The 23,249-nt window shown below is 42.9% G+C and overlaps 1 protein-coding gene across 1 annotated transcript; it reads left to right on the forward strand.

Moving 5' to 3' along the window:
• The first annotated feature begins 2,157 nt into the window (after positions 1-2,157).
• Positions 2,158-23,249, forward strand: LOC149281697 (tRNA 2'-phosphotransferase 1-like). The gene is made up of 7 exons (XM_089499030.1): positions 2,158-2,211; positions 4,812-4,893; positions 5,911-6,080; positions 13,821-13,989; positions 14,644-14,700; positions 19,641-19,751; positions 23,227-23,249. The coding sequence occupies exons 1-7, from the start codon at positions 2,158-2,160 to the stop codon at positions 23,247-23,249; spliced, it is 666 nt and encodes a 221-aa protein (XP_089355156.1).

The following is a 23,249-nucleotide window of genomic DNA, read 5'->3' on the forward strand; positions in this document are numbered from 1 at the left end:
TGAAGAAACATTACAACCATGATAGCTTCATTGGAATGATTGTATTTGGCCGGATTAGGAATAAATAGGTCAATTACCCCTTAGAGATATAAATAAATTGCAAAAAATAATAACCCCGTAATAGAATGGCTTGAGTAAGCTTTAGACCAGGGGTTCTCAAACTGCGGCCCTCCAGCTGCTGCAGGACTACATCTCCCATACTCCTCAGCCAGCCCCTTAGCTGAAGGAGCATTATGGGAGATGTAGTCCTGCAGCAGCTGGAAGGCCGCAGTTTGAGAACCCCTGCTTTAGACAATTAATAGAAGAGGGGGCAATCTGTCTAATACGCAGTTGTATGAACGCGATGTGTCAAACTGTGAGGTACCGCTCAAACGAAATTACAGTAGTCCTCACACACCAAACTCAGTCTGCTGGATGCCAGATTTGACTGGTTGTCGATGATGGGTGTTGTATTCCAATGATCATTTAACAACTTACTTTAAATATGTACATTAAAGTCCACTATCAAACTAACCCAACCGAAAAAACATCTCCCAGACTCTGACACAGGTAGGAGCAACGTAACGTGAAACTACATTTCCCATCGTCCACCACTGTTTCCGGTTTCGTGTTCAGGTAAATTCAGCTATGGCTTTCCGATCGCTTAGCGGTGTGGATTCAGAATTGTTCTCTGTCCTATTTAGCAAAAAGTAGCCATAGTGAGATTTTGCAATGAATTATGAAATACCTAGTCCTGGTTGCAAATCATAGGATCATTTTAGTTCAGATGTCTTCCTTGAAAAGATATGTGTGAATACGTTCCGTTGCCTTTTACACTATATAGTAGAACAGCAACCGTGTTGCATTATATTTAAATAACGAAGCAACCCAGATATGCCAGAATCGTTTATTAATTTAAAAAAATTGCTGATCTTGAGACTGTAGATGCCATTGGTGAAAAGTGCTATAAACGTGACAGGCATGTGTTTTCTTTACGTCATCGCGAAACCGCCTTTGTGAGCGTAGCAACCTTCCTTGGATACAAACAGCACACTTTCAAAGTAAAATGGGAAAGAGGGTGGATCTGCAAATTCCTAGAATCTTTAATGTATATCAAATATCTCCCTAGCTCAATATCTCAACAACTAGGCAATATGGTATTTGACACAATAACCCACTTTTAGTCCCACATGCTCTTTCTTTATATGTTACAAACACAAAAGCTCCAGTAATCTGACAACTATATTTTTGTGGTTGGTGAGTGTGGTTTCTACATATTCTTATATTTTGGAATTTTAATGGTTTTTGGCTCTCAAAGTTATGCACTTTCTGGGGCTCTGGATTTCTTTTCATCTTTCAGCTTTGTTTCTTGGATTCTTGGATGTTTTTTGTTTTGTTTTTTGTATGAAAGCAATCCAATCTTGTAGATCAAAACCATTCTTCATAGACATTGAGTATGCCAATGAGGTCTACACTACCCCTCTTTCTATTCCCTTATTTTATAGAATAAAAGATCCTACTGGTGCCATATAAATAAATGTAATGTATAGAAATGCCTTTACTAGCTTGGAAAGGACCAAACAATCACTCTTTAGACAATATTTTACAATGTAACACATAGGCCGTGGTGCTTTAAATCCAGCTGCCCAAACACTGCTTCACACAAGCAATCACATGCTCGTACCTGGGAACTTGTGGGAGGCGGCTAGGTATGCCCACTGATGGGGAGTGAGGCGCGTCAGGACCCCGCTCCTGAGACCCAGAGGATTTGGGTGTTGACTTGGGGAAGTGGTGCTTCTCCCAGAGTTCTCTAGGCCAAGCCCGGAGAGTTCCCAGTTGTGCACATGCTACGCTTTTGCATCAGCTACCTTTGCTAGTTTTAGAAGCATAGGATGTGGCTTCGCATATTCAAAAGACTCCTCATGATAACTTATAACATTAGCCAGCTGAGTTGTATCAAGTGTTTGTAGGTAGCAGCCTACCAAGGATTTACCCATTATGCCAAATTGCCAAGGGATGCTGTTTTAAATATTCCAGTATTCACCCTAGACAATACCATTCCACTTATTGTATTCCTTCATTTCTGTTTAGATCTACAAAGTGTTCAATTCCTATATATGGCAATATTCTCTTTTATACATCAAAAATATTTTTTTTTCTTGTCATGGTTAAGAGGAAATGGATAGATCAAGCCATGATAGCAGGAGAAAAGGATCCAGAGGGAAAAAACAGGTAAAAATAAATAAGAATAAAAACAGCATTTGGTAGCATTTAGCAAAACTGCACCTACTTTGTACACCCAACCAACATGTGATCCCCAGAATTAGACTATAACACAATCATTCTGCACAGGCAGATCTCATGGGTGTGTGTGTATATGTGAACCAAAAGTATAGATGACGAGAGCGAGGGCAAGAGAAGAGACAAAACTGCATGTGATTTTATTGGCAGGTTGCATGCACTAGTATAATTAAAAAAAATATGGGGAACCCCTTCACTAATGTCATAGTGACTTCACAAGGGATTTCCTAAAGTTGCAAGATAGATCCTTGGGGTCTGCAAAGAACCAAAGGAGATCTTTACTTATGTTGCACTCAACTTGTCTTATTTGACCGGGTCACAATTTATTTTTTTTAATTACTGTTTTGTTGGGGTTTAGGGATAGTGGGCAGCTTTGGAAATTTTAGGGTGCTTAAGTGGATTTGGAACCTAAAAATGCCCCTCACAATATGCCTCTTTTAATAGCACTACAGAATGAATAAATGTTGTGTAATTGTAAATTTAGGTGGTTTAGTGTTTTTTTTAAAAAAATTCTTTATATATATTACATATATATTATATATGACAGCCTCAAAATAAATCAAATACTGTTTGAAGAAAAAAGCTATATTAGGGAAAACACATTTATTCACAGTTTCACAGGTATATAAATTACACACAGCTAGTGCAAAAGTGTCACGGCTGTGCATGAGCCAGGGAACCGGTTAGTTCCTATTAGCAGGAAACAAACAAACAATCCGGGCGAGGTACAAAAGGAAGATCCAAAGGCGAAGTCAAGTCACTGCATAAGGTCCAGGCAGGCTGCAAGAATCACGGGTCGGAATAACTAAATAGGGTCTGGTACACAAGGTTTCTGGGAGGTCAGGGCTTTTAACCTTTAAAACTTGGTGCCAAAATGACATAATTGGAAAAGACGCGTTGCAATGTTTGCATAGACAACTTCCGCTGCACCCGGGAGGAGGTGCGGTTAGCAGCGGTGTTTGTCTGCATCCATCGCGCAGACAACCCCCGGCTGTCAGAGATCAGAGTTCTGATAGCCGGGGAAGGTCTGCGCGATGGACGCAGACAACCACCACTGCTAACTGCACCTCCTCCCGGCTGGAGCAGAAGTTGTCTACGCGAATCGTGTAGAGCTCTACACGCTGCCCGGGCTACGCACCGGGGACTCAGAAACACCGGTAAGTTTGGAGGAGGGAGGGAGTGTCAAATGGGGGGCATAAGGCATTTCTGGAGGCAGAGTGCTCTATGAAATGCCTTTTAACCCCCTTAATGCCACTCTGCCTCCAGAAATGCCTTTTAACCCTCTATACGCCACTCTGCCTCCTGAAATGCCTTATACCTCCCTATATGCCGCTCTGCCCCATAATATGCCTTTTAACCCCCTAAATGCCAGAGTGGCATATAGGGGTATAAGGCAATTCTGGAGGCAGAGTGGCACATAGGGGGTCAAAAGCCATATCATGGGGCACAGTGGCATATAGGGGGTATAAGGCATTTCTGGGGCAGATGTGCATAACTGGGGGGGGGCAGGTTGAAAAAAAAAAAGGAAATAAAAACAAAATATTTTTCTCAATCATAGCTTTTATTAAAAAAAAATTGTTCGCATAGTTTACATGAATTAACATTTACTGGTAAAACTTTTTTCCTATAGGGTCATCTTATATACAGGCTTTTTCTTTTTTTCATAAATTAATATTCAGATTTTGGGGGGTCGTCTTATAATCAGGGTCGTCGAGCAAATACGGTAGTTGCTGGGTGGTAACATGTAACGGAAAAAACAGAAATACAAAAATAATAGTGCGGTATGTCTGTATATAGAAATAGATAGTATGTATATCCTACAGAGTGCGTACAATTTAAACGGAGCCTTTAAAAAAAGCGCTCCTGAAAATCACACGACTGTTCCCTTAAGGCGGCACTTAACCTAAACGTCTCTCTGTGGTTTTTTCCTCCCTTGCTCCGAGCCATAAAATTCCCTGGCTCTGAGTGTTGTGGCTTGTGCCTAATATAGGGTAGGTAGACCCTTCAGATGGCAGCTGTAGCACACCAAAAGTTTGGAAATCCCAGGATGCAGTAAAATCACATTTATTTTGTAAACTTATGTTAAAATCAACCCAACAAAGTATACAAAGAGAAAAATAGTGTGTACTTTAAAAGTCCTGGTAGTCCTCCTTCTGGCTTTTTTTAAAGGCTCCGTTTAAATCGTGAGTACGCACTCTGTAGGATATATATACTATCTATTTCTATATACAGACATACTGCACTGTTTTTGTATTTCCGTTTTATCCGTTACATGTTACCACCCAGCAACTACTTATAAAGGGTGATTTTTTGAAAAATATTTATTTTAGCGTTCCACACTTTTTTGGTGCACATATACCATACAGCCCCACCAAAGAAAAATGTGTTTTAAATACTGTAATACTCGTACTGGTTGTATGTGTGAAAGCTGCACTTGTACTGAAAAACACAATATATAATTGGTGTTGTACACTAAATGAGGAAGAGGAAAACTATGGCATACATTAAAAATCTGTTTATTTTATCCATAGGACCCTGATGTGCGTCTATCAAAGCTCTTGTCATATGCTTTGCGTCACGGAGCTGTCAGTCTAGGGCTTCCCATGGGCCAAGGTATTGTGAATGTGTGTGTAAGCACACACTTTGAACCAAATACATCCTATTCCTTTCTGGAGAATTATGATCTTGATCAGTGCTTGTGATAAAAGAGTGTGAGCTTAATCCCCACTGTACCCAAAACCACTATTTCACAACAACAAGCCCAAACAGCTGCTTTTAGTGAGAATGTAGCTCAGTAAATCAGGGATGTCTGCTCACTAAGCATTTCCCCTCACCCACCAAACAATTAATTAAAAAAATAAATACAAACAAAACAAATGACCCCCTAGGCCCATTGCATCATGTCCATTCGGTGGAGATTAAAGTGTAATTTAATCAAGCAGCCCTCCAGGTTTTGTTAAAAGGAGCATAGATCTTAATTACTTAAAGTGACAATTTAATATGCATTTGGCAGCTCTTCTATGTGAGTAATGTGCATTCTTCAGAAAAAAAAGATCTAAAAAATAATAGCCTTGTCAACAAACACACAAATTGCAGCTCTGTGGGTGCCATCCTCCTCCATGGTTTGATGTTCGTTGCCACTGATTGGATGCTAGAAACAGCCAGTCAGTGACAAGAATGTACTCCAATTGACGTCAATGCAGCTGTTGGCAGCTTTCTCTAGGTCAGAACTGGTGCTGACGGGAGGTAATTATATCATATGCATGGAAATGTGCTGCATAAATCTCCTGCACAGAAAATAGCTGGCGAACTAAGCAAATACATATGGAGGGATTGTGCAGAACCCCCCATGTGTTCACGAGGGGGGAAAAACTACAAAACTTTAAAGGGACCAGTAATGATTCTATGGATAGTTTAACAACAACTTGACAAATGCATGTTGCCCTCATCTACTTCTGCTTATATTTCTCTACTTCTGACTTTAATCCTGTCTCTCATTACAGTACTTAAATAGCTGCAGTTTATCCCGCATCCTACATATTTTGTAAATATTTCTCATTCATTTTTTCATTTTCTTTTCTCATAATTATTTCCATTTTTGTACTCCAACTCCCTTCTCCGTCACCGAAGATGGCTTTGTCCCCCTTTCATCAATGCTTACCCTTCCCCAGTTTCGCTGCTATTCCCAGGAAGATATTGAACGAGTGGTTAGATGTAACGACAAGCAACGTTTTACCCTACGACACTCAGGGTCTGCAGGAGCCCTAGAGATCAGAGCCAACCAGGGGCACTCCTTAAAGGTAACTATGCACTTCTTGCAGTCATGAATCTACTATTCTGCGGTGCTTGTGTTTAGCTGTAATTTTCTTCTTTCTCATTTACTGAACCCACACAAGTTATATATTGTTTTTCTCAGGACAAGGAGGGCTTTAACATGCCAGTTTTTTAACTCTTTCCAATGCGAGAATTTTTTGTGAAGATATAACGCTAATTTTAGGACTTGTTCATAAAAATAAACTTATATATATATATATATATATATATATATATATATATATATATATTGTGAGATAGGTCTGGGATCGCCCCTCGCTGAGGTCAAGGGACAAGTGCCCATCTTCATTCAAACAAATGTTTGAAATATAACAACACAGCAACAAAAGAAATACCTTGCCTGTCCGGCACTTACTATACAAGGGATGTCCCTCACTACCAGCTGGAGAGCTTCTCTCTGCCAACTTAACATAATATGTCCAGCAACCTTTACTCACATGTCTCTCCCACAGACAGGCTTTCTGTGTCCTCAGCCAGAGAGCTCTCTGCCCTCCTGGCTTCCCTTTTATATCCGCCCTCTCATTCACCCAAATGAATCACCTAGCAGGTGGAAGACTCTGGTGTTACTTCACATAGGAAAGGAATCTAGGAGAAACATACCTCCCTTCCACCACCAATCCTACATGAATGTCACAATATATATATATATATATATATATATATATATACACACACACACTCACTGGCCACATTATTAGGTACACCTTGCTAGTACCGAGACCCCCTTTTGCCTTCAGAACTACCTTCATTCTTCATGGCATACTTTCTACAAGGTGCTGAAAACATTCCCCAGAGATTTTGGTCCTACTGGATATATGGATATGGCATCATGCAGTTGCTGCAGATTTGTTGGCTGCACCAAATCCCAAAGTTGCTCTATTGGATTGAGATCTGGTGACTGTGGAGGTCATTGGAGTACAGTAAACTCATTGTCATGTTCAAGAAACCAGTTGGAGATGATGTGAGGTTTGTGACATGGTGCATTACCCTGGAAGTAGCCATCAGAACATGGGTACACTGTGGCCATAAAGCGATGGACATGGTCAGCAACAATACTCAGGTAGGCTGTCCCATTTAAATGATGCTCTGTTGGTACTATGGGGCCCATAGTGTCAGGATGAATCCATGCTTTCATGTTGTTTATCCCAAAGTCTGACCCTGCGATCTGAATGTAGCAGCTAGAATTGAGACTCATCAGACCAGGCAACATTCTTCCAGTCTTCCATTATCCAATTTTGGTGAGCCTGTGCGAATTGTAGCCTCAGTTGTGGTCTTCTGCTACTGTAGCCCATCTGCGATGTGTTGTGCGTTCAGAGATGGTATTCTGCATACCTAGGTTGTAACAAGTGGTTATTTGAGTTACTGTTGCCTTTCTGTCATCTCAAACCAGTCTGCCCATTCTCCTCTGACCTCTGACGTCAAATGGCAATTTGGTCCACACAAATCCCAGTAGATCAGCAGTTTCTGAAATACTCAGACCAGCCCGCCTGGCACCAACAACCATGCCACGTTCAAAGTCACTTAAATCCCCTTTCTTCCCCATTCTGATGCTGAGTTTGAACTTCAACAAGTTATTTTGACCACGTCTACATGCCTAAATGCATTGAGTTGCTGCCATGTGAATGGATGATTAGATATTTGTGTTAACAAGCAATTAAACAGGTGTACGTGGCCAGTGAGTACGTGTAATATATATATATATATATATATATATATACACAGTGGGGCAAAAAAGTATTTACTCAGCCACCAATTGTGCAAGTTCTCCCACTTACAAAGATGAGAGAGGCCTGTAATTTTCACCATAGGTACACTTCAACTATGAGAGACAGAATGAGACAACAAAGTCCATAAATCACATGGTCTGATTTAAAAAAAAAAAAAAAAGTCGTCCTGGTCCCTTTGCAGAAAAACAGCCCCAAAGCATTATGTTTCCACCCCCATGCTTCACCGTAGGTATGGTGTTCTTTGGATGCAACTCAGCATTCTTTCTCCTCCAAACACGACGAGTTGAGTTTCTACCAAAAAGTTCTACCTTGGTTTCATCTGACCATATGACATTTGCCCAATCCTCTTCTGGATCATCCAAATGCTCTTTAGCAAACTTCAGACGGGCCCGGACATGTACTGACTTAAGCAGGGGGACACGTCTGGCACTGCATGATTTGAGTCCCTGGCGGCGTAGTGTGTTACTGATGGTAGCTTTTGTTACTTTGTTCCCAGCTCTCTGCAGGTCATTCACTAGGTCCCCCCATGTGGTTCTGGGATTTTTGATCACCGTTCTTGCATGGGCGTAGGAACCGGGGGGGACAGATCCCCCCAGTAACTCATGCGGGGGGGGGCATAATTAAGAAATCACCCCCAGGGTCGTAGGAACCCCCCCAATAGAAACGCCGCAAATGCGGCCCGCGAGACCTCGAGGTGCGGCCCGCGTAAGATCGGCAGCCAGGGCAACCGATCTTACGCGGTCCGCACCTCGAGCCCTGCTACTTACCTGTGGGAGGGTCTTCTGTACTGCACAGAGGAACTGGAACCCAGCACAGTTCACGTGACATTACATCACATCCTGCTTCCTCTGTGCAGTACAAGAGAACGCAGAGGGAGGCCGCGCCCTCTGCTGAAGCCTGTGAGCGGCATCGAGGAGCTGCAGTGCAGGTAAGGGGGTGGGGAGGGTGTTTGAATGAGTATGCGTGATTGAGGGAATGAATCTGTGAATGAATGAGTATATGAATGAATGAGTGTGTGTGTGATAGAATGGATGTGTAAGTGCTGGAACCTAGGCATGATGGGACTGTGATTGCTGTTAGCAATCACACTCCTATCATGCCAAGTCAGCCAGTACATGCTGAAACATAGCTAGCTGCCCCCCTTGTGTATTGATGCTGCCAGCAGTATGGGGTCTGCACATCACTTACAGCCACCCTGTACCAGCATGTACTGGCTGCCTGGGTATGATAGGAGTGTGATTGCTGTTAGCAATCACACTCCTATCATGCCAAGTCATATTGCTAATTTTTTTGCCAAATTGTGGTGTGTTACCTACTTTTATTAAAAATGTGAGTTTTTATTATTATTTTAAAGGTGGGGGGTCATTTTCGGTTTTGGCTAAGTGAACCGTGAATGTTTTGGTCCAGAATTTTCATTTTGGTGCATCCCTAGAATAAATAGAACTATTTCATTTTTAATTATCCTGAGTCCTGAATTTGTCCTGAATTTGTAGTCACAAAACTTTCTAGGCCCAGAAATCAGTGAAAGGAAAAGTAAACGTTTTGTGTCATTTACTTTATTTTAATCTGCATATTTTATTGAGAAGGGAGGGTAGGGAGAGGGTAGCTAGTGAGAAGGGGGGGTAGGGAGGGGGGTAGATAGTAAGAAAGTGTGAGAGGGGGGAGAGGGGGTAGATAGTGTGAGAAAGTGGGGATCTGATGGGGGAAAATGCTGTCCCCGCCCATGCGTTCTTGCGATCATTTTGACACCACGGGGTGAGATCTTGCATGGAGCCCCAGATCGAGGGAGATTATCAGTGGTCCTGTATGTCTTCCATTTTCGAATAATTGCTCCCACAGTTGATTTCTTCACACCAGCCTGGTGCAGGTCTACAATTTTGTTTCTAGTGTCTTGGCCATAGTGGGGTTTGGAGTGTGACTGTCTGAGGTTGTAGACAGGTGTCTTTTAACCTGATAACAAGTTCAAACAAGTGCCATTAATACAGGTAACGAGTGGAGGACAGAGACTCTTAAAGAAGATGTTACAGGTCTGTGAGAGCCAGATATCTTGCTTGTTTGTAGGTGACCAAATACTTTTTTTACCAAGGAATTTACCAATGAATTCATTAGAAATCCTACAATGTGATTTCCTGTATTCTTTCCCCCCATTCTGTCTCTCATAGTTGAAGTGTACCTAGGGTGAAAATTACAGGCCTCAAATACAATTACAGGACTAAATACATTTTTGCCCCACTGTGTGTGTATATATATATATATATATATATATATATATATCTGGATATGAAGTCACACTCAATATCAAAAAGGAAAACCACACTACAGGCTGATCCAACTTTGATGTAATGTCCTTAAAACAAGTCACAATGAGGCTAAGTAGTGTGTGTGGCCTCCACGTGCCCGTATGACCTCCCTACAACGCCTGGGCATGCTCCTGATGAGGTTGCGGATGGTCTCCTGAGGGATGTTATCCCAGACCTGGACTAAAGCATCCGCCAACTCCTGGACAGTCTGTGGTGCAACGTGGCGTTGGTGGATGGAGCGAAACATGATGTCCCAGATGTGCTCAATCGGATTCAGGTCTGGGGAACGGGCGGGCCAGTCCATAGCATCAATGCCTTCCTCTTGCAGGAACTGCTGACACACTCCAGCCACATGAGGTCTAGCATTGTCTTGCATTAGGAGGAACCCAGGGCCAACCGCACCAGCATATGGTCTCACAAGGGGTCTGAGGATCTCATCTCGGTACCTAATGGCAGTCAGGCTACCTCTGGCAAGCACATGGAGGGCTGTGCGGCCCCCCCAAAGAAATGCCACCCCACACCATTACTGACCCACCGCCAAACCGGTCATGCTGGAGGATGTTGCAGGCAGCAGAAGGTTCTCCACGGCGTCTCCAGACTCTGTCACATGTGCTCAGTGTGAACCTGCTACCTTCTGTGAAGAGCACAGGGCGCCAGTGGCGACTATGCCAATCCTGGTGTTCTCTGGCAAATGCCAAACGTCCTGCACGGTGTTGGGCTGTAAGCACAACCCCCACCTGTGGACGTTGGGCCCTCATACCACCCTCATGGAGTCTGTTTCTGACTGTTTGAGTGAACACATGCAGATTTGTGGCCTGCTGGAGATTTGCAGGGCTCTGGCAGTGCTCCTCCTGTTCCTCCTTGCACAAAGGCGGAGGTAGAAGACTGATGTACTGGCCTGTCTCCTGGTAGCGCCGCCATACTCTGGACACTACGCTGACAGACACAGCAAACCTTCTTGCCACAGCTCGCATTGATGTGCCATCCTGGATGAGCTGCACTACCTGAGCCACTTGTGTGGGTTGTAGACTCCGTCTCATGCTACCACTAGAGTGAAAGCACCACCAGCATTCAAAACTGACCAAAACAGCAGCCAGGAAGCATAGGAACTCAGAAGTGGACTGTGGTCACCAGCTGTAGAACCACTCCTTTATTGGGGTGTCTTGCTAATTGCCTATAATTTCCACCTGTTGTCTGTTCCATTTGCACAACAGCATGTGAAATTGATTGTCCATCAGTGTTGCTTCCTGAGTGGACAGTGTGATTTCACAGAAGTGTGATTGACTTCGAGTTACATTGTGTCGTTTAAGCGTTCCCTTTATTATTTTGAGCAGTGTATATATATATGTATATATATAAATTAATTTTTTGAACTGGAAGGTTCCCCTGATGGTGACATCAGTGGGAAATTATTTTTACACGTTACCTTTTTTTTAACAATTTTTTTTAATTTATTTTACTACTCGCATTGTGATTAGAAAGCTGGGCTGCAAAGGGAGCCATAGTTCTAAGAAGGGTCTAAAGAGACCCTCTTGGAAACTTGTTTATTCTTTTAAAGGACGTGGCCATCTCGCGAGAGGCAAAATCTCTCACACTGCCTTCTGGGGTGGGTTTTCAGTGTCGCTGAATGCCTCACTATCCAGGCATTTCAGCAACACTGTTTAAGCTTAGGAGGCGATCAACGAGCTCTTTTTAACCAGGCGTCTGCCTCCATACAATATATGGTGGACGTTGCCATCTTGGGGAGGGGCCACACGGGGCCCCAGCTGCCAATCCCGGTGCTGCTGAATGCTTCATTAACGAGGCATTACAGCAACACAGTTAACGATCATAGATTGCTTTCTTCACCCAAAAAGTCATGACGTGCCAGGCACATCAATTGTTGTTAACCGACTGTTTTTTCGTGACGTGCCTGGCACATCAAGGGCAGTGCTGTCTCTGCCGTGAGCCAGACAAGGCAACTGCCTTGGGCGGCACATTTCAGGGGGCATAAAAAAACGCAGCCTCAAACGCCCGTCGAACGCCCCCTGCAAGTTTTGCAGCCAATGGCCCGTGCCATTTCTTGTGAGTGGTGCCGCAGGATCCGATTGAAATTCACTGCGTTTTAGTGATGGAAAGTTCGGATGATTGGCCCCGCCCCTTTCCTTATAACATCCACACTGCTCAGCAATTCGTCTAACAGTAAGTATAAAATTAATATTCGGGCTGCTGAAAGTTAGCGGGGGTGGGCCAATTTTAGATTAGGGGGTGCCCGACTTTAGTCTTGCCTAGGGCAGCACAAAACCGAAATACACCACTGGTCAAGGGGTTAAACCGTCTTTAGTCTTGGAACTATTCGATATATGATTATAAATCCAAATTGCATGTGTTTGTAGCCATATTTTAGTATTTTAGTCAAAGTAGCAAAACAGTCTTTCTTGAGGTTTTGTTTACAGAACAGGTACTTGCATTGAGACAGAACTAAGTTTTGAACAGCAGAGAGCTCAGCTCAGCTCAGCTTGGCTTGTTAGGAGAAGAGGAGAGCAGGCCGAAAGTATGCAAGAAGGTGGAAGTTGTTAAGGCACTTCTTCGTCTCTGTTATTGGTTATGTGTCTGCTTGGGAAAAATCTGCACTGAACTGGATGTTCAAATCAGGCCAATGATTTTGAATGATGATTGTCTCCCCTTTAAATTAATAGTTCTTCCCTCTTGTAAATGAGAGTTCCCAGGTATGGTTTTAGCGTTAGATAGGTAGAAAGCTTTTAAAAATCAAAACTTTTTAATCGAGCAAATATAATATTTGAGACCTTGGCCTGTAGCTTACACCACCAGCTACAGTAAGTGAGCTCGACAAGGCTGCTCCAGAAGGCAGATTTTCTTTTTTTGAAACCATTCTGTAGTAGATTTAGGGTCATTGTTCTGCTATATAACTTCTACTGAGCTTCAGCTGGTTGAATGTTTAAATTATTTAGTCAGAAAATGTCCTGAGGCTTGTTGGAAGACATTTTCCTAGCAGGGTAAGCACAACAAAAGGTGTCAGGAAAGATTCCAGTTACTAGCGCCCTTCCTTCCTCTCTCGTTCCACCATTGTGCATTGGAAACTGTCTCACTGACTTACATAACAAATTGGCAAATTAGCGTTGGTCCCAAGTGCTGCAATACACTTACATCTCGGACATAACTTGCACAAACATCTTAAGGAAATATATGGCATGTTTTGGCTTTATTTTTGTTGAATAAATAATGACACTGTGTAATATGTCATGTATTGTTGGTCATTTGAGTTTGTATTTACCTAATTTTTTAGACCTGCTAAGGAACAGATGATTATTATGTCTTGATATGTAAAAATATAGAATTCAAAGAGGGTGTACTTTCTTATATGACTGTATATGAAAATTATATGTAAATTAGGTATTTTTAAATTCAAGGCGCTTATATAATTACATTTTGGGGTGTTTTTGTCAACTATTTTAGTGGAAATTTTACATTCAAAATTTTTCTATAATGTAATATTTTTTTTTTCTAATATGTTGTGCTATAGTTATAAATGGTATCAAAAGAAAGCCCTATCCTTCCTGGAAAAAATAGTATACCATTTGTGTGGTCGCATGAAATATGGACAAGAAGAATCACGACTGAACAAAGATATGGTAAAAATGGCAAAATGGCTCTGCTCACCTAGGCTCTCTCCTTTCAGGTGGAGGTTGATCTAACTCCAGTGGGGGAGGAGCTTCCTTACCAGGCTATCCATTGCACTTACCTCCGCCATTGGCCTTCGATACGCCATAGTGGTCTGTCTCGTATGAACCGGATACACATCCATCTCTCCACTGAACTACCTGAGGAAGATCATGGTGTTATCAGTGGTGAGAGTTTTCTGGTGTATTCATGGGGTCATGCTCAACAGTAGGAGTCAAAAAACTTTGATTGTAATACACAAAACCGGTACCGGTTTATTAAGGGATTTAATGTTTGAGTGATTTGAAGTCAGCAAAATGTGGAATTCTTACAGCAGTGATCTACCTCTTGGGGTTGATAGTAATGTGAGAATACCCTAGATTGGGGACACCTGCATAGTCTAAATGATAAGTCTCCTCACAGGTGTCCCCTATCTAGGGTCTCTTCACATTCAATCACTACCAATTATTTAGAGTGCAGAAGGGTGACACACTCCTTTCAGGCAATTTTCTTGTGGAACCAAGTCTCTTACCTAGGATAGAATAGGAGTAATCCCCACATATTTTTTTGAGAACTCTACTATTTTATATATTATTTATATTTATATATATATATATATATATATATATATATATATATATATATATATATATACATTTAATTTTCAGTAATTAGTGGTCTCTTGGAATTCATCAGTAGTTTGTGGCCTGCAGGGTTCAACAGTGAGTTATTTCAGGGTTCACCACTGACCAAGAGTGGTATCAGGAACAGTTTTTTGGAATTGTTTCTAATAAACATGTTTGTCTGGATTTCCACTTAATGCATTATATGTCTCATTGCAGGGATCCGTAATGATTGTGAAGTTGGTATATTTATAGATCTAACCAAAGCTATAGCAGGTGAGTCTCTCATTCTACTTAATGTGTATATATTATCATTATTACCGTATTTGCTCGATTATAAGACAACCCCCCAAAATCTGAATATTCATTTATGAAAAAAAAAGCCTTAATATAAGATGACCCTATAGGAAAAAAGTTTTACCAGTAAATGTTAATTCATGTAAACTATGTGAACAATTTTTTTTAATAAAAGCTATGATTGAGAAAAATATTTTGTTTTTATTTCCTTTTTTTTTTCAACCTGCCCCCCCGTTATGCACATCTGCCCCAGAAATGCCTTATACCCCCTATATGCCACTGTGCCCCATGATATGCCTTTTAACCCTTTAAATGTCACTGTGCCCCATGATATGCCTTTTGACCCCCTATGTGCCACTCTGCCTCCAGAATTGCCCTATATGCCACTCTGGCATTTAGGGGGTTAAAAGGCATATTATGGGGCAGAGTGGCATATAGGGAGGTATAAGGCATTTCAGGAGGCAGAGTGGCATTAAGGGGGTTAAAAGGCATTTCACAGAGCACTCTGCCTCCAGAAATGCCTTATGCCCCCCATTTAACACTCCCTCCCCCTCCCTCCTCCAAACTTACCAGAGCTTCTGAGTCCCCGGTGCGCAGTCCAGGCAGCGTGTAGAGCTCTACGCGATTCGCGTAGACAACTTCCACTTCAGCTGGGAGGAGGTGCGGTTGGCGGCGGGGGATGTCTGCGTCCCTCACACAGACCTTCCCCTGCTTTCAGAGATCACGGGGAACTCTGATCTCTGACAGCCGGGGAAGGTCTGCGCGATGGACGCAGACATCCCCCGCCGCCAACAAGCACCTCCTCCCGGCTGCAGCCGAAGTTGTTTACACGAATCGCGTAGAGCTGTACACGCTGCCCGGTGCTTAGCCTGGGCAGCGTGTAGAGCCCTACGCAAATCGCGTACAGCTCTACACGCTGCCCAGACTAAGCATCGGGGACTCAGAAGTACCGGTAAGTTGGGGGGGGGACAGGAGGATCCAGGTCCCCTGCATCGCTGCGGGGAATCTGGACCTTAGTCTCATAGTCAGCCCTAGTTGAGGTCTGATTATAAGACGACCCTGATTAGAAGCATTTGCTCTTGAAAAAACCTCCTCTTATAATCGAGCAAATACGGTATTATTGATTAATCAAATAGCACCAGCACTGTGCAATGGGTAAACTGCAGTGCAACAAACTATGGTACAGCAAGTAGTGCATCAGAAACCAAAAAGTGAGGCGGGCCCTTCTCAAACATACTTACAATCTAGACTATACATGTGTATGTGTGTTCCTAAAATATATATTATACACTCTCTAATATATTTTCATCTTTCTGCCTAAAGTATGAAACCCTTCTACATCTTAAGTATCTCCTCCATGAAATAATTAGATGTTCACATCTTATGAAACACCATTTTTATTTCAAATACTGAGGCATTTAGATGAGCTCTACTGCATTAGAGGGTGGACTAAAATATCTGAAAAATGTAGTACCTTGGTCTAACATAGTTTTAATGTAGACCTAGTCAAAATGTGCCTTGCATGACCACAAAAACCATTCCCATATGTTTAAACAATTCCTTCCACTGATTGGCTGCTTGACGTAGGCAATTAGTGCCAGGAAAGAACTCCTCCTGTTGAAATCAGTGACCAGTGCTAGCTGATTGGTGCTAAGTATTTCATGTCTGGAAATGTTCAGCTGATAGCAGATCAGATAGCTGAAGGATTGGTAAATTAATCTGTTGAATCCCCCTGTTCAATTGCAAGGGAGACCACACACAAATTTAAAGGGACCACACCATACCCGGATTAAGAGCATCATGGGCCTGGTGCTGAGTGGTAGTGGTAGGCAGATAGTATAAGATAGAATCTTATGTGATGGAATTGGGAGTATATCAGTACACTAAAAAAAGTAAGTAAAGTGCCAGGACACACACCAGGACAGGCTCTGCCACACCAACACCCAAACACACACCAGGACAGGCTCTGCCACACCGACACCCAAACACACACACACCAGGACAGGCTCTGCCACATCGACACCCAAACTCTCACACACACACACACACCAGGACAGGCTCTGCCACACCGACACCCAAACACACACACACCAGGACAGGCTCTGCCACACTGACACGCAAACACACACACACACACCAGGACAGACTCTGCCACACTGACACCCAAACACACACACACCAGGACAGGCTCTGGCACGCTGACACCCAAACACACACACCAAGACAGCCTCTACCACACCGACACCCAAACACACACACACCAGGACACGTTCTCCCACACTGACACCCGCATCCAGACTGGTTAAGCTAACAATATTCTTCTTTTAATTCTCCACATTGCTCATTTTTGCCCCCTTGTGTATCACCCCCAGCCAGCCCTATGTGTATTTATGCCCCCACCCAGCCCCACATTGTATATTTATCCCACCAGACAGCCTCACATTGTGTATTTATAGCACTAAACAGCCCCCCCTTTAGTATTGATATATGGGATGCCCCAGCATGCACCCTTTTGTGAATTAATGGACCTTGCGGGATAGCCCCCAGCCAGCCCTGCATTGTATATTTATGCCACCCAGTCAGCCTCCCTCCTTTACATAGTACATAAGGTTGAAAAAAGACCTAAGGCCATCAAGTTCAACCCTTGTACCTAACCTTCCTACTCTTGATCCAAAAGAAGGCAAAAAAACCCCTAATTGAGCTACGTCGAATTCTGCCATCAGGGGGAAAAATTCCTTCTTGACTCCAAAAGGCAATCGGATTTCTACTTGGATCAAGAAGCTCTAAAATAGGTATGTCATGCCTTTCTAAAAAAAAAATATCCAGACCCCTTTTGAAGGCATTTAATGTATTTGATAACACCACCTCCCTAGGCAGTAAATTCCGTACCTTTATTGTCCTTACTGTTAATAATCCCTTCCTTTGTCGTCTATGAAATTTCCACTCTTTCAGTCTCAGAGGGTGACCTCTTGTTCTTTGTACATTTCTGTCACTGAAGAGCTCTTTATATGGCCCTGCAAATATTTATATAATGTTATCATATCCCCTCTGAAATATAATTTTAACTTTTTTAGTTTCTCTTCATAACTAGTATCTCCCAATCCCCTTATTAATTTTGTAGCCTTCCTTTGCACTTTTTCTAGTTCTATAATGTCCTTTTTAAGGACCGGTGCCCAGAATTGCACCGCATGTTCAAGGTGAAGTCTTACCATTGACCTGTAAAGAGGCAAGATGATATCCTCCTCCCGTGAATCATCTCCAGCCCCTCCCAAGAATCTGTCTACCCGGTCCGCAATATGACGAAACCGAGTACCCGGGAGACGGCATTCAAGGTTCTGGCGACAGATTACGCTTGCTTATCAACCTTGCTTACAATTGAATCCCATACCACCAGCACCTGTCTAGCCTTCCTACCCTTCTGGCTCCCCACTATGCTGGAGAGGCTACTGTCCTGGCTGCTAGGAGAGTCAGCCTGCCCCAGAAATGCTTCCTCTGAGCTGGTCTCCCTAGCATCTTTGCACAAACTGGCAAACTTTAGTATCAAATCAGCCCTGGCACCCAGATTGCAAGCATAGGATTTGCCATCCTTTCCCCCAAAACAGCCTGCCTGTGGCATCCTTTCCCCCAAAACAGCCAGCCTGTGGCATCTTTGCCCCAAACACCCTTCCTTTGCCATGCCCCCCCACTTACACATTCATGCTATCACACACATATTTATTCACTCATTCACAAATGTTCATTCACTCATTCAGATATTAATTCACAGATATTCATTAATTCACAGATAGAGTGATGTTGCGACCGTGGTTGCTGTGCGCTCAAGGGGCATCGTCCACGCATAGGCCCAGTCAGTCCGGCCCTGACTGGGCCTATTTTCAGGTAGGGACCTGGAGCTGCAGCTTCATCAGCCCCTACATTAATCCGGCCCGGGACCACACAGCTATCATAGGCATTAAGGTGCATATGATGGCTAGAGTGGCCCTTTAATTGTAAGTGCCAGTTACAATTATATAATGGAGAGTGTTCATGTATTCTCTTTCAGCAGTGTTAGTGTTGCTGACACCAGAAACTGTTTTCAGTGTAAAAGAGTTCCCAGAGGGTCTAAACAGATTATGTTGGGCCACTGACCCCCCCCCCCCCACGAGGTCAGTGACTTCGCTGTGAAAAAAAAAAGTGCAAAGTGCCATAAGGCCTCTGATAACCCCTGCCTTATATGCAGGCTCATCAGACATACTGCTGTCATCAATGTAGGATTATGAAGCACTGCTTTACTGATCACTCTGTTATCAGCTGCGGTGGGGATCAAAGTGAATCTAGGTAGTGTTTGCATATGTAGTGCATCATCCAGTTCTTAATGTTAGAATATTAACTATGCACTATGAAGCTGTATCCTTCTCCTGTTCAGTGCCTCTCTTTGACCTTTATCACTAACTTGTTTTGAAAGATTTTGGTCATCATGTTTGCTTTCTTTAACCCCTACACAAATGATATCTTAAATGTCTTTACTAATATGAGGACATGCTTAATGTGTTAAACTATTGACAGGAATCAGCTCCATGATTATTTGATTTTACAAAAAGTTCATTTTCATATGCTCTAACATACGATACAGTACAGAAAAAGGCTTTACTTGACTTATTTTAATTTATATGGACAATGTTCTAAAGTTTTACAGTATTTTGTGAATATTTTTTCAATGCATAGGACTAAATGTTCTAAATAACAAATTAACAAGTTTAGAAAATACATTCAACCCTACTTTAAACTTGCATATCCTGTTCTTTAGTACTTCTCATGTTCATGCCGTTCCCACAACTGTCTAGACTTTCTCCGGAAAACCTAGGAAGAGTATGGAAATATGTTTGCATTTCATACTTTACTGCAACACACAGCTCCCCAACTTCATCTTTTCTCTACAGATGGAATCCCATTCTTCTGGTCAGCTAATCGTGTTCTACTAACACCAGGGAATGCAGATGGTCTTCTTCTTCCAAAATATTTCCTGCAAGTCCTGCAGCTTAGACCTCAAAGTATGTATCTTAGAACTTATAGAAAAAAAAAACCGGAACAATCCCTTAACAGTTGGCATGAGCATAGATTCAAGGAGAAACATTTTGGATTTATTCACTTTAGCAGAGTTTTAGTTACTAAGTTGGATAGCATACAGCGCTGAGGAATCTGCCGGCGCTTTATAAATAAATGTAATGTAATGTAGTGGGTATTGAATGACACCAACCAATCCATTACATCAACAGGGATTTATATGACATTACATTCTAAATGCATATACGTTAATGTGTAGTTGGTCCCTCTTTGCATTTATAATAGCTTTTTGCCCATTCATCCAGTAGAGCATTTGTGAGGTCAGGCATCAGTGTTGGACGAAAAGGCTTGGTGTGATGTAGAGCCCTGCGCGGGACTGCTTTTTTAATCCCGCTCCCGCTGACTTTTTTCCTAATCCCGCCCGCTCCCGCAATGTGGGTGTTCCGCTCCCGCCACATTTGTGGCCAATCCCACCCGCTCCCGCCACATTTGTTGCCAATCAAGCCCACCTCCTTACCAGTGTTCCCTCTAAGCTGTGCGCTTGTGCGCGCGCACATAACTTTTCGAGAGAGCGCACACGTCCTAAAATTGTGCGCACAGTACCTAACGGGGAGCTGGGGGGGGCAGGCAGTCCATCCAGGGTGACGCTGGCACTCCTCCAGAGACGGACAGTAATGTCCGCCGCTGGAGGAGCAAGCTCGGTTGGGGAGATCAAGGATCTCCTTCCAACCGGCTTAAAATCAATCAAGGGAGCGGGAGGTCTGTTAATGCAGACCTCCGATCCTGCTCCCTTGCGATGCACGCGGCAACTGATGCTGTGCGTCGGGATTTGATGTCATATCCCGGCACACAGCACTGAAGCCACGCCAACCATCTTTACTGCACCGGAAGGACAGGACACAGAAGAAGAAGAGGCAAGAGGAAGAACGAAGAGGAGGAGGAAAAGTAACTAACAGAGGAAAGGTAGGAAAACATTAAGTGAGAGTGGATTAGTGTGTGAGAGTGATGGGTGTTATGCTGTAGTTTATGCTGATTGTTTGTGAATGAGTGTGTGTGTGATAGCATGGATGTGTAAGGGGGGGGATAGGATGGCATAGGGAGGCTGTAATCACATTAATATGATGCCCAGGTTCTAGCATGTAGTGGCTGCCTGGGCATGATAGGAGTCTGATTGCTGTTAGGTTTTTTGTTTTTTTTTAAAGGGGGGGTCATTTTCAGTTTCGGGCAAGTGAATGTTGAATTTTCGGTCCAGAATTTTCATTTCGGTGCATCCCTATATACTAAGCCAAACATTGAAGCGGTAGGCCTACACCACATCGATGTTTAGCTTAGTATATAGTGATAGGGGTTATGCTGTACTACCGTCAGTGTGTGCCTCAGTATATAGTGATAGGTGTTATGCTGCCCCGCCGTCAATGTTTGCCTCAGTATATAATGATAGCAGTTATGCTGTACCACCGTCAATGAGTGCCTTAGCATATAATAACAGTTATGCTGCACAACTGTCAATATTTGCCTCAGTATATAATGAAAGCACTTATGCTGCAACACCGTCAATATCTGCCTCAGTATATAGTGATAGGTGTTATGCACAACAGAAATTTTCTGCGCACACCACCCAAGAAAAATTAAAGGGAACATTGCTCTGGCCGTGAGGCGGTTATACCGTCATGTGTGCACGTCGGCTGCTTTCAATTTTATTAGGCGGCCGGCTTGCACACACCGTGCTGCACCGTGAGCAGGGCCGCACCTTGAAGTCCGCAAGTTGGACACCCCAGATTTAGAGTATTATTATTATTGTTTTATATAGTTTCATCATATTCCATAGTGTTGTACAAATTGACCATTAATTCTGAAACTTGTGAAGTACCTAAAGTACTGTAACACAGTGCCAACTCTGCCCCTGAAGAAGTCGTTTTGTGCCACCTCTGCCCCTGAAGCAACCTGCTTGTTCCACCTCTGCCCCTCTAAACAGCCTGCCTGTCTGATTTCTGTCCCGCCTGAAGCAGCCTGTCTGTGCCACTTTTGCCCCTGAAGCAACCTGTCTGTCCCATTTCTGCCCCTAAACACTTCATTAATTCACTCTCCCACACCCCCTCACCTCTCTTGCAGATCACTGGTCCAGGGGCCGGCCGATCGTCACTGGGGCCACGCAGACATCTATGCAGCTCGATTGGGTCATTTATGTGGCGCCTGCACACTGTGTGAGGAAACTCTTTTCCCGCCCAGGTTCCTGCTGCGCCTGTGCGGGGAAAGAGGTTCCTCACACAGTGCGCGGGCGCCACAGAAGTGAGCTGCAGGCCCTCGTTAGGCGGCCATTGCGGCACCCCCCTGATAAGTGGCATGGAATAACAGGTGATATGGCGGATGTGCTGCTTAAATCAATTTGGGGTTCTACCTCCTGGATATATCTGAGAGTGTGGAATAAGTTTCTCTCATGATGTGATCATGGTGTGATCACTTACTGTGTTATAAGCCTCCACCCTTCCATGTGGACTATCCTCCAATTCCTCCAAGAAGGTTTTTTTTGTCCGTCCTGAGTGTCTCTTCCCTAAAATTTCGGGGGGGGGGGGTTATTGTTTGCACCCATGCCCTATTTGGGACATCTTTGAACCCAACCAATTCAATTTACCCCATCAAACCATATATTTCCGAAAACTAGACATCTCAGGGTATTTCAAATGCTGGCATTTTAATTCTTTTCATGCTAGGATTTCCGATAAGATATAGTGCCAATTTCTGGACTTGTTCATAAAAATAAAAAATTTTTTGGTGTTGATAAACGCCTCAATGTCAAAGCATTGTAGCAAAATCAGCTGAGCAAAGAAAGCAATCATTGATTGCTTTCTACCCTCCTTTAACCGCATGACGTGCTAGGCATGTTAAGGGGATGCATTTCCTTGACATGCCTTTTTTTTATTTTTTTGACATATCTTTCCATTATGATGTCATGGCGAACTCACTGAGGTCTTTTTATTTTTAAATAACATTATTATTATTATTTTTTTAACTATAGACCCCCAATGTCTTGTATGTTGTTGGGACACATTGGTACAGTATGATGGCAATTTAGATCCTCTATGCAGAGGATGTTGGTTTAAGGGATGTTTAAATTTTTTAATAAAGATTTTACTTAATATACTAATCACATTTTCACATTTTATACAACATGCTCATATACTGTTAGCCTTCGCTACTTCTATCAAAAGCCTATTTTGTGTATTTACTGTAAAGGAATGTATGGTGCCCAGCGAGTGTACAGTCAGCCAAATGTGTAACATGGTCCCTTTTTTACTTTTTGGTGGGTAAATATGTCAGTTAATTGTTGAATGTATAACTTAAATTTTTGAGTACAATATTGGCAAGCAGCTCACACAGGGTTCAAAGACGTAGGGTTTTTTTGTTGTTGTTTTTTTACACTGTATTCTATTGTTATGACATTACCTGTTATTTTTCTTTCAGGACAACTCATTCCGATCAAATGA

Source organism: Sceloporus occidentalis, unplaced genomic scaffold (assembly GCF_023333645.1).
Source record: "Sceloporus occidentalis isolate IW3139 unplaced genomic scaffold, rSceOcc1.0.p SCAF_128, whole genome shotgun sequence".
Taxonomy (NCBI): Eukaryota; Metazoa; Chordata; class Lepidosauria; order Squamata; family Phrynosomatidae; genus Sceloporus; species Sceloporus occidentalis.

What these genes read in the sequence shown, in the direction of transcription:
- LOC149281697 (XM_089499030.1), top strand. Translation starts at nt 2,158, where the DNA reads ATGGATAGATCAAGCCATGATAGCAGGAGAAAAGGATCCAGAGGGAAA. An exon ending in AGGGCTTCCCATGGGCCAAG is followed by an intron (nt 4,894 to 5,910) that starts GTATTGTGAATG and finishes CCGTCACCGAAG; the next exon opens with ATGGCTTTGTCCCCCTTTCA. An exon ending in AGATCATGGTGTTATCAGTG is followed by an intron (nt 13,990 to 14,643) that starts GTGAGAGTTTTC and finishes GTCTCATTGCAG; the next exon opens with GGATCCGTAATGATTGTGAA.